This window comes from Oncorhynchus nerka, linkage group LG22 (genome assembly GCF_034236695.1).
Source record: "Oncorhynchus nerka isolate Pitt River linkage group LG22, Oner_Uvic_2.0, whole genome shotgun sequence".
Classification (NCBI taxonomy): Eukaryota; Metazoa; Chordata; class Actinopteri; order Salmoniformes; family Salmonidae; genus Oncorhynchus; species Oncorhynchus nerka.
Genome location: NC_088417.1, coordinates 80,509,448 through 80,525,236, shown reverse-complemented (window position 1 = coordinate 80,525,236; position 15,789 = coordinate 80,509,448). Strand labels below are relative to the sequence as shown.

General features: G+C 44.3%; 1 protein-coding gene across 1 annotated transcript in view; it reads right to left on the bottom strand.

The window, feature by feature from the left end:
• The window catches only part of LOC115105815 (E3 ubiquitin-protein ligase RNF34-like), a 28,522-nt gene that overhangs the window by 2,584 nt on the left and 10,149 nt on the right, over window positions 1-15,789 (bottom strand). The window contains exons 3-8 of the mRNA XM_029628222.2: window positions 7,248-7,466; window positions 5,800-6,312; window positions 2,694-2,759; window positions 2,289-2,490; window positions 2,025-2,060; window positions 57-98 (exon numbers count right to left, since the gene is read on the bottom strand). Coding sequence (XP_029484082.1) covers window positions 57-98; window positions 2,025-2,060; window positions 2,289-2,490; window positions 2,694-2,759; window positions 5,800-6,312; window positions 7,248-7,466 — 1,078 coding nt within the window. The remainder of the gene's footprint in view (window positions 1-56; window positions 99-2,024; window positions 2,061-2,288; window positions 2,491-2,693; window positions 2,760-5,799; window positions 6,313-7,247; window positions 7,467-15,789) is intronic.

The following is a 15,789-nucleotide window of genomic DNA, read 5'->3' as shown; positions in this document are numbered from 1 at the left end:
TTTCAAGACAGTGAAGGTTTTGCAGGTGGGATAGTGGTGGAGTTAGACATGCCTACCTTCCACTGCACCATTGCAGATAGGCGGAGGATATGACACCACTTCATTTACAGAAGGAAAGGAGCAGTGACAAAACAACCATTAGTGATTCTAATAGGATATAAGTTCTTACTCCAATTCTTCTTTCTCACATAGTATTAAAACAATTCCTATACACAGTCATTTCCTATGCACAATTCCATTATAGTCATTTCCTGTACACAACTCAAATATACAGTTGAAGTCAGAGGTTTACATACACCTTAGCCAAATACATTTAAACTCAGTTTTTCACAATTCCTTTTAATCCTAGTAAAAATTCCCCGTCTTAGGTCAGTTAGGATCGCCACTTTATTTTAAGAATGTGAAACGTCAGAATAATAGTAGAGAGAATGATTTATTTAAGCTTTTATTTCTTTCATCACATTCCCAGTGGGTCAGAAGTTTACATATGTTCAATTAGTATTTGGTAGCATTGACTTTAAATTGTTTAACTTGGGTCAAACGTTTTGGGTAGCCATCCACAAGCTTCCCACAATAAGTTGGGTGAATTTTGGCCCATTCTTCCTGACAGAGCTGGTGTAACTGAGTCAGGTTTGAAGGCCTCCTTGCTCGCACACGCTTTTTCAGTTCTGCCCACAAATTTTCTATATGATTGAGGTCAGGGCTTTGTAATGGCCACTCCAATACCTTGACTTTGTTGTCCTTAAGCCATTTTGCCACAACTTTGGAAGCATTCTTGGGGTCATTGTCCACTTGGAAGACCCACTTGAGACCAAGCTTTAATTTCCTGACTGATGTCTTGAGATGTTGCTTCAATATATCCACATAATTTTTAGTCCCTCCTGCAGCAAAGCACCCCCACAACATGATGCTGCCACCCCCGTGGTTCACGCTTGGGAAATTGTTCTTCGGCTTGCAAGCCTCCCCCTTTTTCCTCCAAACATAACGATGGTCATTATGACCAAACAGTCCTATTTTTTGTTTCATCAGACCAGAGGACAGTTCTCCAAAAACGACGATCTTTGTCCCCATGTGCAGATGCAAACCGTAGTCTGTCTTTTTATGGAGGTTTTGGAGCAGTGGTTCTCCCTTGCTGAGTGGCCTTTCAGGTTTTGTCGATATAGGACTCGTTTTACTATGGATATCGATACTTTTGTACCTGTTTCCTCCAGCATCTTCACAAGATCCTTTGTTGTTGTTATGGGATTGATTTGCACTTTTCGCACCAAAGTACATTCATCTCTAGGAGACAGAACTCGTCTCCTTCCTGAGCGGTATGACGGCTGCGTGGTCCCATGGTGTTTATACTTGCGTATTATTGTTTGTACAGATGAACATGGTACCTTCAGGTGTTTGGAAATTGCTCCAAAGGATGAACCAGACTTGTGGAGGTCTACAATCTTATTTCTGAGGCCTTGGCTGATTTCTTTTGATTTTCCCATGACGTCAAGCAAAGAGACACTGAGTTTGAAGGTAGGCCTTGAAATACATCCACAGGTACACCTCCAATTGACTCAAATGATGTCAATTAGCCTATCAGAAGCTTCTAAAGCCATGACATCATTTTCTGGAATTTTCCAAGCTGTTTAAAGGCACAGTCAAATGAGTGTATGTAAACTTCTGACCCACTGGAATTGTGAGACAATGAATTATAAGTGAAATAATCTGTCTGTAAGCAATTGTTGGAAAAATTACTTGTGTCATGCACAAAGTAAATGTCCTAACCGACTTGCCAAAACTATAGTTTGTGAACAAGAAATTTGTGGAGTGGTTGAAAAACGAGTTTTAATGACCCCAACCTAATCGTATGTAAACTTCCATTTACATTACATTTAAGTCATTTAGCAGACGCTCTTATCCAGAGCGACTTACAAATTGGTGCTTTCACCTTATGACATCCAGTGGAACAGGACTTCCAACTTCAACTGTATGTGCATCATGTAATATACAATACAACCCAACAAAACAGTATTGAATGCCCTCACCTGCAGACATGCTGTTGATGTTGCTGACATTTTCCACTGGAAGAAAATACAGAAATACATCTTTAATACGGTGTATCTGGACCTGTGAATAATACCAAATCAAAGAAAGAGGTTTTAACTTGGACAGTTTCTCTATTGTTCAAACTAGGTTTGAACTGGAGATTGATCATCTATGAAGGTCGTTATCAAAAGGATCAGTAGTGTTCTAGTTAAGATTAGGTTGGTTGGTATAGGGGGACTAAAATGATTCAACGTGGTGCTTACTGGACTTCCTGTTCTGTTCGTTCTCCCTGTAGAGCCGATGCACCCGCTCTATCAGCTCCCACTTCTCACAGCAGCCAGAGTAGTTGACAAAGTTACGGGCCAGAATCTCTTTGAGCTGCCGGACAGACAGGCTCTCAATGTCCCCTTCGTTGTCCAGGTCAGATAGAGAGGCCCGTATTCTCCTCTGTGTCACTGGACTGACCTACAAAGAGAAAAGAGGAGGCACTTCAGAAAACATGTTCAATACAAAAGTTCAATTATGACCATGTTTGGTCACACCATGGTCATTGAGGTAATACAACTGACCAAGTGAATGCTCTCACAAGAGTGGGTCAGTGATTTCTCTTCAGTTAAATACATGAGGTGGAGACTGAAAGGACAGAGGTAAAGGGCGGGTCGTCTCACCTCTATGATAGGTTCACTGGCAGGTTCCAGGTGAAGGAGTGGGATGGTCGGAGCTCCCCCATGCTCCTGGAAACACAACACAACACAATATCTCCAAAAGCTTTCAATTAGGATTTTAGCTGCAGATTTGAATACAACATTCTAGGTATTGGGAGGCACATTAACTGTACTCTAGTGGAAAACAGCAGTTTGAGAAATAGTACTAGAGCAGATATGACAGTTTTGAAATACTTGTGTTGTCTGATGCTCCTCACTCTTTCTCCCACAAATCAGAACTTCTATAAAACACCACCAGAGGTGCTGTGATCACTTGTTTTATTCATATTAAACATCCATCAGAGGGAAATAAAAATAGTACAGTTTGCTATAATAATCATAAATCAAATTCATATCTGATGTCTCTCTTCAAATGTCTGATAAGGAAATGAGGCATGTAGGCGTATCCTCCAGGAGTACGCGGAATGCCGTCGGTGGTCTGGGAAAAAAATGATCTTCACATTTTCAAACAGTACATTTAGTAAGGCCCATAGAGACACATACCAGCTCTACTGGCTGGTAGTACTGCTACTACCAGCAGTACTACACCTGCACCTGTCGAAAACACAAACCGTTCTGCTTCCACGAGCACATCCAATGCTAGGATCAGTAATTCTACATTTGTTGTTAGTCCAGCTAGCATGGACACTGACCGTTTTGAATCTGATGCAGCCTAAGAGCTACTTACTGCCCCCTTACCCGGGGAAGCACCGAACAACAGACAGGGACGTTGGACCATCGAAGAGGCACAAATATGATGAGAACTACATTGATTTGGGGTTCACTTATATTGGGAGTAGTGCCTTTCCTAAGCCACAGTGCAGAAGTACTATCTGACAACTCAATTAAAAAATGTAGGCTATGATTAAGAAGTTGGAACGCTTCTCTGTCTGCATTAACAAGGACAACACACAGGTCTTTTCATCATTGTATGATTTTTTTGTGTGCAAATGAACTCAAGCTTACGGACAATGTCAAATGTAATATAGCGAAGCACCTGAGTGAGTTCGGTGAGCAATTACGCAGGTACTTTCCCGAAATGGATGACACAAACAAACGGATGACAAACAACTGGATTCGTTATACCTTTCATGCCCTGCCTCCAGTCCACTTACCGATATCTGAACAAGAGAGCCTCATCGTGAAAACTGCCTGATTTATGGATGTATCCTGCCTTGACAAATCGCACTGTTAAGACACTGATGCCCTTTGCAACCACGTACCTATGTGAGAGTGGATTCTCGGCCCTCACTAGCATGAAAACTAAATACAGGCACAGACTGTGTGTGGAAAATGATTTAAGACAGACTCTCTCCAATACAATCCAACATTGCAGAGTTATGTGCATCCTTTCAAGCATACCCTTCTCATTAACCTGTGGAGATTTATTCACAATTTTCGATGAACAAATAAGGTTTTATATGTAAGATGGTTAAATAAAGAGAAAAATTATTGATTATTATTATATTATTATTTGTGCCCTGGTCCTATAAGAGCTCTTTGTCACTTCCCACGAGCCGGGTTGTGACAGAAACTCACACTCATTCTTATGTTTAAAAAATGTATTGTATAGTGTGTGTGGCAGGCTTACAATGATGGCAAAAAAACATTTGAGAGTGCGCTGACCCTGGTGATAGAGGGAGTATGCAGCTGGAGGTTGAATGTTTGAGGCTATAAAAAGTTTAGGAACCACTGCTCTAAAGGTACCATGTTACATTTAGTATTCAGCACCATTTGCTTCTTCTAATCTTAACAGATTGGTTAATTATTCCCTTTGAATATGTTAACTATATTTGGAGTTTGCCTGCAACCAGAATCTAATGGTCTTGGCGGGATGAATCTGATGAGAATGTTTACCTTGTGGCGTATTGACTTGCATTAACTCAGCCATTTATGTGCAATGAAGAGAGAACATAAAACAGCAACGATCATGAAGAGCCTACTCCTCCCCTCCTCTCTGTCTCCACCGGACCACCGCACAAAAAGCAATTAGCTAATGGTGCAGGGCTAATACATTCTTCCGGTGTGACATCACGATGAAGGATGGGGGCTGAGTCTATAGGGGGTCGGGGGAGGCTGATGTTCCTGGGTGTATGTGCACACACATGCTCCCTACGTATTCCACTGGACCAATCAGCTGCAGGCTGCAAGCATCAGCAGGCCTGTTTGTGGTGTGCTAGCCTCCCTAACCCAGCTCTAGCAACTGACAACACCACAACTGCACTACCACCAGACACCAGCTATGCTCACAACCAGCCTAGAGCCCCACTCATTTAATCCTTTATGGATTACAATAGGAGTGGATGATTTTGATGTTTAGGCCAAAATGATCCCACGGACAGAGATGTGAGCAGTATTGTTGTGTTTCGCTCTCTCTTTTCAATTACAGCTGTGCCGTTGAGAGGAATCAGAAGCCAGCCTGAGCATTGTTACATAACCGACAGCATAACAGACCTAAAAAAGAGGGCTTCAGCTCTGGCTGTTGATGACTGGCTGCAGCTCCCAGGGCTGCACTGCAAGAGCAGCTGTCAGTCACGTGGACGTCAGATCACAGAAAAGAGTGAAATTGTGCACTATGAAATATGAATGTAGCAGATGATCTGTGTGAGTGAACCTCTTCATTCATGTCAAACACAAAGCACCAGACTGTATCAAACTGGCTGCAAAGGACAGGGCTTGACTGCAATAAACTATACTGCAATTACTAGAATGCTTGTAAGCTTTTTATGCTCCTATATTTAGCCTAAATGGTTATCAAAGGGGTTACTTTCAGCAGGGCTGTGGACAATCATAACCCATTTACATCCCAGCACTAGAGATCTAGAGTAGCAATTGCTCGTTGTTGATTGTTATGCTTAGCTGTGACAACTCTACTTCACACTGACTAATATGTTTCCCACATCCATGCCATGTGCTTATCAAGCTTCACATTAATTAGCTTTGATACAAGGAGGACAGAGAAGAGAAGATGGTAAACGAAGGGGGGCAGCTGTATGGGGAATGGGACTAGGTTGTGTTTGTGAGTGTGTGTGTGCATGCGTGTGTGTGTTATGTGTTTGTGTAGTCATACCTGGCTCTGAGCGGTCCCTGAGCTGTCACTCCGGCTGAGAGGAGAGCCTCCTTGAGAGGCGGAGAGAGCCGACTGCTCCGAGGTGGAGAGAGACAACTGCTCTGAAGCGGAGCGGTGTGCGGCTGAGGGGGGCGAGGCGTGGAGGGAGTGGGGGAGCGAGTGCAGGCTGTCTGTGTCTGCATCCTCCTCCTCTTCTTCTTCTTCTTCTTCCTCCTCCTCCTCCTCCTCATCCTCCTCCCCATCTTCCTCTACACCTCCTTGTGTCAAGGTGTTTTCTCCAGCTTCCTGGTGGCAGAGCACCAGGTCCACCAGGTCTTCCTTCTCCCTGCAGGTGTCTGTGGGGATGTTGCGCAGCAGCAGGTACTGGCGCAGGTCTTTAACGCGCAGCGCCATGAGCTGTGGTCTCTGGAAGGCCGTTCCGCGCAGGAGGTGGCAGGTGGTGCAGCAGCGGAGGCTCTCTTGCAGCACTGAGCACATGGCGCAGAAACTTTTCTTACAGTCCGAGCATATGTGCTGAGAGAAAGAGAGAGAGACAGAGAGAGATACAGCGATAGAGACTCACCACACACATTTAGAAGAGAGGCGATCCCATCAGCCAGTCATGTCCATTCCTCCTGATCAATTAATTAATAGATGTAATTAATTATTGGCATCATGGAGTCAATTAACTATCCTGGCTTTAGAACTCTTAATTACAACTAATGAGAGGGATCTGCCAAATCTACCAGACAACAGCTTTTCAATACAAGGACTCATTCCCTATGACGTCACTATGTCCTAGGAAAGAGGATGAGTTTCCCCCATTTGGCACAGACAAGCTAAATAATACTATATGGAATATTCTCTAGCATTTACAAGCTTATCTCGGTTTACTGAGGAAACTCAGATGAATCGACTGACAGGCAGTCTGAATGGAGACAGAAAAAGTGGGATATGGCCAGAAATAATTTCCATATCATTACTGTGCATTGCAAATGAGCTGTGGACCAGAAAGAGGACATTCACACTCTGACAGGTCCATTTATCAATCGTCTGTGTTAGTCCCCAGGAACCTCTCCTTTCTTGACACAGATATCGAGCTGAGCCACACACACACACACACACACACACACACACACACACACACACACACACACACACACACACATAGAATATATTCCGGGATTGAACCTCAACAGGTGTGAGCGGGCTGATAGAGCAGTCTGAGCCTGGAAGTGCAAGAACGCTGAAGCCTCCAGGGGCTTCTATCGCTGTCCCAGCATGCTACACTGTCAGTCAATGCCTAGATACGCTCTGCCATTTACCTGTCTGCAGTCTAAGCTGATGCCCTGGTGTGACCAGTATGATTGAGTATTTCATATGGAAGTTAGTTTTATTAGTTTATAAGGGGCACAGTGTTCTTCCTCATCTTTTTACACACTATTGTCATTATCCTCATCACCACCTACCTTGCGCCTGAAGACGGAGAAGGCCAGTCCACAGGCCTTGCAGAGCTGACCTGCACTCCCTGAGCTGGTGGGGGGATATGTGGAGTACCCGGCGCTGGGGGCAAAGCGGAAGGGCCCCGTCCCGGCCCCAAACCCTGGCTGCTGCCCGCGCACCGTCCCTGTGCCCATCACCTCGTTCAGCAGCCCACAGCATGACGCCCACATGGACGATGCCCCCGCCTATGAAACAAACCCACAAAGAATGCACGTCTGTTCTTTTTAAATGAATGTCTCCAAGCTTGAATGCATAGTTTGGAGCCCTATTATCCATCCCAGTAGGTTCATAAACCATATGCCTTTGGCAGTACTGAAATCATAGTAGCCTTCAATGCAATCAATACAGTGCCCCAATTTCACCTCCAACACTAGACTAGAGAAAAGTACAACTTTTGTTGTAGGTTGCATTGCTAAGGGAATGGTATCTCAGACTTCTCACATCATTCGTAATTTGTCCCTGAATCCCACAATGCCTCATTGTGACCTTCAGATGCTCAACCACCTCCCCCCTCTGATGAACTACCTTTGTAGCTCCTGAGTTCCTCTACAAAAAGCATTGAAGTATTCTTAATAAAGTCTCTGGGGTGTTCACACATTAAAGAAATGTGTAGCAGTGCCTGACGGCAGCTGGCGTATTCAGAACAGGGTCCTGTGAACAGTGTGGAGGTGCAGAGGTGGATGCTATACAGCCTATAGCTCTTCAGAGGAAGGAACTTAAGATCCAAATGGAACAGAGTGAAAGACACAAAAAAACTGTGAATGTGGACTGCAAATCAGGGCCGTGCACAGGGTGCAGGTGCTCAAAATGAAAAAAGGGCACCCATCTGCTATTTAGCTAGCTCTATATGTACGCTTGTTTATTCCATGTGTAACTCTGTGTCGTTTGTGTCACACTGCTTTGCTTTATCTTGGCCAGGTCGCAGTTGTAAATGAGAACTGAAAATTTAAAATATATATATATTTTTTTGTTGTAAATTTTCACTGGTTGTGATTTATCTTCAATGCTCTTAAATAATAACTTCTTAATATAATATTCATAAACTTTGAACTTATGATATATGACTGGCTGGCTAGTGGATATTTTTAGTATACGGTAGTTAGCTAGAGTCTAATAGACTACATGTGTTGCTGCTACTGTTACAGGCTTTGTTTTTTCCATTTATATTTAGAGATTGGATGTTAGCATGTGGGGCACGCCGATTGGTGTCACCTCGTTAGTCAGTATGTGTTACACCTGCGCTGGTTTGTCATCTCATTAGTGGGAAGGTGTTTCACCTGTGCTGGGCCAGGTGCTATTTAAGAGCAGCTGGCCCAGTGTTTCTGTTGTCTTGAGAGATGTGGAAGGTTAACGCCTTAAGTTGACCACCCCCCGTTCATTTGCTTTCTAGACAAAATCCTTTATCTGATCTTCTGGTTTAAGTTTTGTGCCACTTTTTCCTTGCATTCTCTTTCCTTGGTTTTTGTTACATTTCCTAGCAAGAAAACCAAAATTGTTCACTCAAACAGAAAAGGGGAACAACCAAAACGAAACGGGTGGAGTTTTAAGAGTGTCCACTGAAAGCTGACTAGCAACAACTAGGACCTAAAAGACACCCACCAAATTTAAAAACATGGAAGAAACCAAAAGGTGGAGCAAAACTGGGAAGATCAGATAAATAATTTTGATTTAGAAATCAAATGGGGAGTCAAAGGTGTTAACCCTTCACCTCTTCCAAGACAACTGGAGCCCTCGGCCAGCCAATCTTAAAATAGCACCTGGGCCAGCACAGGTGAAACACATTCACACTAATGAGACGATAAACCAGCGCAGTTGTAATGCAAACCGCATACAAAAATGTATATTCCACCACCCAAAGGGCAGTTGGGAGTGGGAGGGCAAAGGTAGACCCCTTTCTGTGAACGTGCCTGCTGAAAATACATTATTATGAGAGCTCTTTGGGTCTGTTTGTGGTTGAAAATGGTCAAGCACTAGAGCGTAAACAGCCTGTCCTAATGAGCTATGCCCCAAAAGGGATGCTGGGTTCAATCATTAAAGGTGCAATCTGCAGTTGAAACAATAACAAAGCAGCCTCCCACCCGTTTCAGCAAAAAGCTGAGGGATGGGGCTGAAGTAATGTAACCACTCTCAAATTTATAGACAGGGCTGTGGATGCAAGGCCTGACCCATCCATGATATCAAAATTATAGTTTTAACCATGTTTTGAGGCTTCATAACCCTCAAACTCAACTCTGGACCTCGAAGCCAATTCTACTGCAGTTTATCAATGTTTCCTTCTAATCAGGGACTGATTTAGGCCTGGGACACCAGGTGTATGCAATTAATTATCAAGCAGAACAGAAAACTAGCAGGCTCCGTACCTCATAGGGTAAGCGTTAAATAACCCTGCTTACATTTACTTTGTTAAAACCAGCTTATATTTAGCATTTTGATGGGGTACGACAGTTGAACTAAGCTCATGAGGCATTTATCAGTTATATTTTTCAAGAATCAATGTGTACATTATCACAAGTCCAAAAATGGATGTAGCAACTGCACATTGCCACTTTAAGTTTCTGTCCATTATATAATGAATGCCTGGTCACACACAACGCTACAGACATAAATCCCCCGATGAGAGTATGCTATGGCTCTCATTGAAAACATCATCTCTATGTTAAGACTTGTATGGTTACTGTGTAAGTAGTGGGGTAATTTAACAGATATAACAGACTTATGACCTAGTAGAGTAGGTGCACTTAGTGATATTTAATGTGGTCCTCCAAAAGAAGACCATACAATGGATGTGACATGTTTGCCTGATCAATGTTTACTGACTGCAAGACTGTCTACTCCAAGGCCTGAGACCCAAGATGGCATGATCCCTGGCGCAGCTCCTTGGAGCATATTGATGGGGGAAGAGAGGAGAGCAGGGAGAGAAAATGTCTTCTGTTACAGGGCCTGGGGAATCAATAGCTGACATGAGCATACAGTATGTGTCTATGTCTGAGCTCAGTAGAGAATACTGTGAGCGTAGGCTATATTTTACAAGATGAGGCCGCTGCTGTCCACAAATACAGTTCTACTCAGCCATGACCTGCCACAACACACAGCCCTGCTCTATGATCTCACCTCTCTTCGCCTCTCTTTGCCTGCTTAGCCAGTCTGCAGTTATATAATCCAGGAGCTAAGTGCTATATGTGGAACTGACTGCACTGAGATGGAGATGGTCTTCCCAGAAATACAGTACAGCAATAAGTTGGTTGTGAAACAACATGATATCATAAGAAAATGTCATCCTGGCAAATTTTTTAATGAAGTTCAAATGTCACAGTAGCTGATGTTTTTCTCAATACAATGTAGTCAGTGGGAAAGATGAGTGTCGCAGGGTTGAGTTTTTCTCAATATATTGCAGGCAATGGAAATAGATGAGTGCCCTACTCATACATCCGACCAAGCATGCAATGGGGCATAAACCAGGCACACAGAAAGAGTGGTAAAAGATCCACTGTGACTTAGATAATCCCCCTATCTTTGGACAGTTACTCAGTGGGCCATTACTACACCCTTTCGCTAGATTTAGCAGGAGGAGGCACAGTGGAATGGCCATGAAATCACTCATATCTGGCACAGCACCAAAAGAAGAGCTTTCCCCTGTCACCTCAATTAGCACCCAGTAAACTCTGCAGGGAAGGACTGACAAAACATACAATAGATAACAGCAAACAAGAGTAACAGTAAAATGCACTATTTTGTTACCAATATATACACCTTTTTGAGCTTAATAATATCTAATCTACATGAAGATGAAATATTACGTATTACTATAGAATGCCTGGTTGTGGGCAGTTAAGGTGTTTAGGGCCCCTAACTTGCACTTGTCATATCAGACTTCTTGACAGTGACACACACAGTCAATCTGCTGATGCGCTGGACCTGCTGAGGAGCACTGTGCTTTTTAAAAACGTTTTTGACCATTGATTTCTATTATTCTTTTTGGCAGAATATATGACAGTGTAAAGCCTTGTTTATACCAGGTGCTAACATGCGTTCCTTGTCCTGATCTGGCCCACATTCTAATTGTGCCCACATTTTCAGAAATATCAAATCAAATTGTATTAGTCGCATGTGTCGTATACAACAGGTTACAGTGAAATGCTTACGAGCCCCTAACCAACAATGCAGTTTAACAAAAAATGTGAATAGGAAATAAAAGTAACAAGTAATTAAAGAGCAGCAGTAAAATAACATTAGCGAGACTATATACAGGGGGGTACCGGTACAGAGATAATGTCCGGGGGCACCGGTTAGTTGAGGTGATATGTACATGTAGGTAGAGTTATTGAAGTGACTCTGCATAGATGATAACAACAGAGAGCAGCTGTGGTGTAAAAGAGGGGGTGGGGTGGGGGGGGGGGGGCAATGCAAATAGTCTAGGTGGCAATTTGATTAGATGTTCAGGAGTGTAGGAAATAAAAGTAACAAGTAATTAAAGAGCAGCAGTAAAATAACATTAGCGAGACTATATACAGGGGGGTACCGGTACAGAGTCAATGTCCGGGGGCACCGGTTAGTTGAGGTAATATGTACATGTAGGTAGAGTTACTAAAGTGACTCTGCATAGATGATAGAAGTTGTTTAGAAGCATCCTGGACCTAGACTTGGCACTCCGGTACAGCTTGCCGTGCGGTATCAGAGAGAACAGTCTATGAATAGGGTGGCTGTCTTTGACAATTTTCAGGGTCTTCCTCTGACACCGCCTAGAGGTCCTGGATGGCAGGAAGCTTGGCCCCAGTGATGTATTGGGCCGTACACACTACCCTCTGTAGTGCCTTGCTGCCGGAGGCCGAGCAGTTGGCATACCAGGCAGTGATGCAACCAGTTAGGATGCTCTCAATGGTGCAGCTGTAGAACATTTTGAGGATCTAAGGATCCATGACAAATCTTTTCAGTCTCCTAAGGGACAATAGGTTTTGTCGTGCCCTCTTCACAACTGTCTTGGTGTGCTTGGACCATGTCAGTTTGTTGGTGATGTGGACACCAAGGAACTTGAAGCTCTCAACCTGCTCCACTACAGTCCCGTCGATGAGAGTGGTGGTGTGCTTGCTCCTCTTTTTCCTGTAGTCCACAATCATCTCCTTTGTCTTGATCACATTGAGGGAGAGATTGTTGTCCAGGCACCACATGGCCAGGTCTCTGACCTCCTCCGTATAGGCTGTCTTGTCGTTGTCGGTGATCAGGCCTAACATTGTTGTGTCTTCGGCAAACTTAATGGTGTTGGAGTTGCGCCTGGCCAGGCAGTCATGAGTGAAGAGGGAGTAGAGGAGGGGACTGAGCACACACCCCTGAGGGGCCCCTGTGTTGAGGATCATCGTGGCAAATGTGTTGTTACCTAACCTTACCACTTGGGGGTGGCCCATCAGGAATTCCAGGATCCAGTTGCAGAGGGAGGTGTTTAGTCCCAGGGTCATTAGCTTATTGATGAGCTTTGAGGGAACTATGGTGTTGAACACTGAGCTGTAGTCATTGAATAGCATTCTCACGTAGATGTTCCTTTTGTCCATGTGGGAAAGGGCGGTGTGGAGTGCAATAGAGATTGCATCATCTGTGGATCTGTTAGGGCAGTATGCAAATTGGATTGGGTCTAGGGTTTCTGGGATAATGGTGTTGATGTGAGCCATGACCAGCCTTTCAAAGCATGTCCTGGTAATCCGTCTGGCCTTGCGGCCTTGTGAATGTTGACCTGTTTAAAGGTCTTACTCACATTGGCGGCGGACAGCGTGATCACAGTCTTCCGGAACAGCTGGTGCTCTCATGCATTTTTCAGTGTTATTTGCCTCGAAGCGAGCATAGAAGTAGTTTAGCTCGTCTGGTAGGCTCGTGTCACTGGGCAGCTCTCGGCTGTTCTTCCCTTGGTAGTCTGTAATGGTTTGCAAGCCCTGCCACATCCGACGAGTGTCAGAGCCGGTGTATTACGATTCGATCTTAGTCCTGTATTGATGCTTTGCCTGTTTGATGGTTCGTCAGAGGGCATAGCGCGATTTCTTAAGCATCCGGGTTAAAATCCTGCTCCTTTAAAGTGGCAGCCCTAGCCTTTAGCTCAGTGCGGATGTTGCCTGTAATCCATGGCTTCTGGTTGGGGTTTGTATGTACGGTCACTATGGGGACGACGTCATCGATGCAATTATTGATTAAGCCATTGACTGATGTGGTGTACTCCTCAATGCCATCAGAGGAATCCCGGAACATATTCCAGCTTGTGCTAGCAAAACAGTCCTGTAGCTTAGCATCTGCTTCATCTGACCACTTTTTTTTATTGATTTAGTCACTGGTGCTTCCTGCTTAAATGTTTGCTTGTAAGCAGGAATCAGGAGGATAGAATTATGGTCAGATTTGTATGCGTCTCTGTGTGTGGAGTATAGGTGGTCCAGAGTTAGTTTTTTCCCCTCTGGTTGCACATTTAACATGCTGAAAGAAATTTGGTAAGACGGAAGTTTCCTTGCATTTATGTCCCCGGCTAGTAGGAGTGCCGCCTCTGGGTGAGCATTTTCCTGTTTGCTTATAGCTCATTCAGTGCGGTCTTAGTGCCAGCATCAGTCTGTAGTAGTATGTAGACAGCTATAAAAAAATACAGATGAATACTCTCTCGGTAGATAGTATGGTCTACAGCTTATCATGAGATACTCTACCTCAGGTGAGCAAAACCTCGAGACTTCCCTAGATATCGTGCACCGGCTGTTATTTACAAAAATACATAGTCCGCCGCACCTTGTCTCACCAGACGCCGTTGTTCTATCCTGCCGATACAGTGTAGAACCAGCCAGCTGTATGTTTATAATTCAGTCGTTCAGCCACGACTCCGTGAAGCATAAGATATTGCAGTTTTGAATGTGCTGTTGGTAGTTTAATCTTCCGCGTAGGTCATTGATTTTATTTTCCAAAGTTTTCACATTTTCTATTTGAATGGAAGGAAGTGGGGGTTAATTCGTCTGCCTACGAATTCTCAGAAAGCTGCCCACCCTCTGGACCCTTTTTCTACGCCTTCTCTTAACGCAAATTACACGGATCTGGGCCTGTTCCCGGGAAAGCAGTATACCATTCACGTCAGGCTCATCGGATTTGTTAAAGGAAAAAAAGTATTCTGCCAGTACGTGGTGAGTAATCCCAGTTCTGATGTCCAGAATTATTTATTTTCGGTCATAACAGAGAGCAGCAGCAATATTATATACAAAATAAGTTTAAAAAAGTAATTACAAACAACGCAAAGAAACAAACAAAAATAACCCAACTGGTTAGGAATATGTAAAACAGACATATTAATGCCATAAGTCAATTGTGCCACCTGTCAATGATTTAAGTAGGCGGGATAATTATAATTTAAATGGTTTCACTGTCCAGATCCATTTACAGATAACCATACAAAATACGTGCCGGACTACCTCCTGCGTTTTTTAATCTGAAACACCTGTCTGAAAATGTAAGCACAATCAGAATGTGGACAAGATCAGGACAATTGAACCCGGTAAAACCAGGGCTTAAGACATTCCCTAAAGAACAAAGACCAGACAACATAGACAAAGTGTGACAATAATTACAGATATTACTGTTGACACACCACATTAATTTTTTAAAGTTTTTTTTTTGCCATTAAGCAAACGCTCTTATCTAGAGGGAATTACAGGCACAATTAGTGTCACGACTCCGACCGAAGGACACTCCCCTTCCCGTTCGGGTGGCGCTCGGCGGTCGTCGTCGCCGGCCTACTAGCTGCTACTGATTATTTCCTCCCCCTCCTTATGTGTTGATTGAGTGCACCTGTTTTGAGTTAGGTAGTAAGGCTTTATTAGTCAGCCGGCCCGCAGGGTTCCTTGTGCGGGATTAATTATTGTGATCGTCTGTTTGGTGTACTTGTGTGCACGTCTATGGGTTTTGTGTTTTCCCATTTTGTGGGTTTTTCCTGGACAGTTTAAGCCCCCCTGTTTGGGGCATTTGTTTGTTCAGTACGCCCTGTGTTTTTGTGAGGGTTGGCTTATGTTCAGCGTTTCTCAGTGCATTAAAATAGCACTCCCCTGAACTCTCTGCTTCCTGCGCCTGACTCCTCACCCACTACACTCAGACTGTTACAGAATCCCGCACCTCTGGAATGGAGTCAGCAAGAGCAACAGCCACTCCCCTCCCATCGATGGAAGAGAGGGTTCTACATCACACCACCGTTCTCCATCGGATCGGAACGGCGATGGATCTGGTGATGGAGAGAATGGACCGATGGGAGAGAAGCGGTCTCCTCTCTCCACCTTCGGCCCCCCCTCCTCAGGACTCCCCATCTCCCGACTCCAGCACCCTCCGTCTTACGCTCCCGAGGGTCTATGATGGAGCGGCAGCAGGGTGCCAGGGGTTCTTACTCCAGCTAGAACTGTACCTGGCCACCGTCAGACCTACTCCCTCGGGAGCGGAGAGGGTGAATGTCCTCATCTCCTGCCTCACGGGTCGTGCTCTGGAGTGGGCAAATGCAGTTTGGAATGGCCCAGA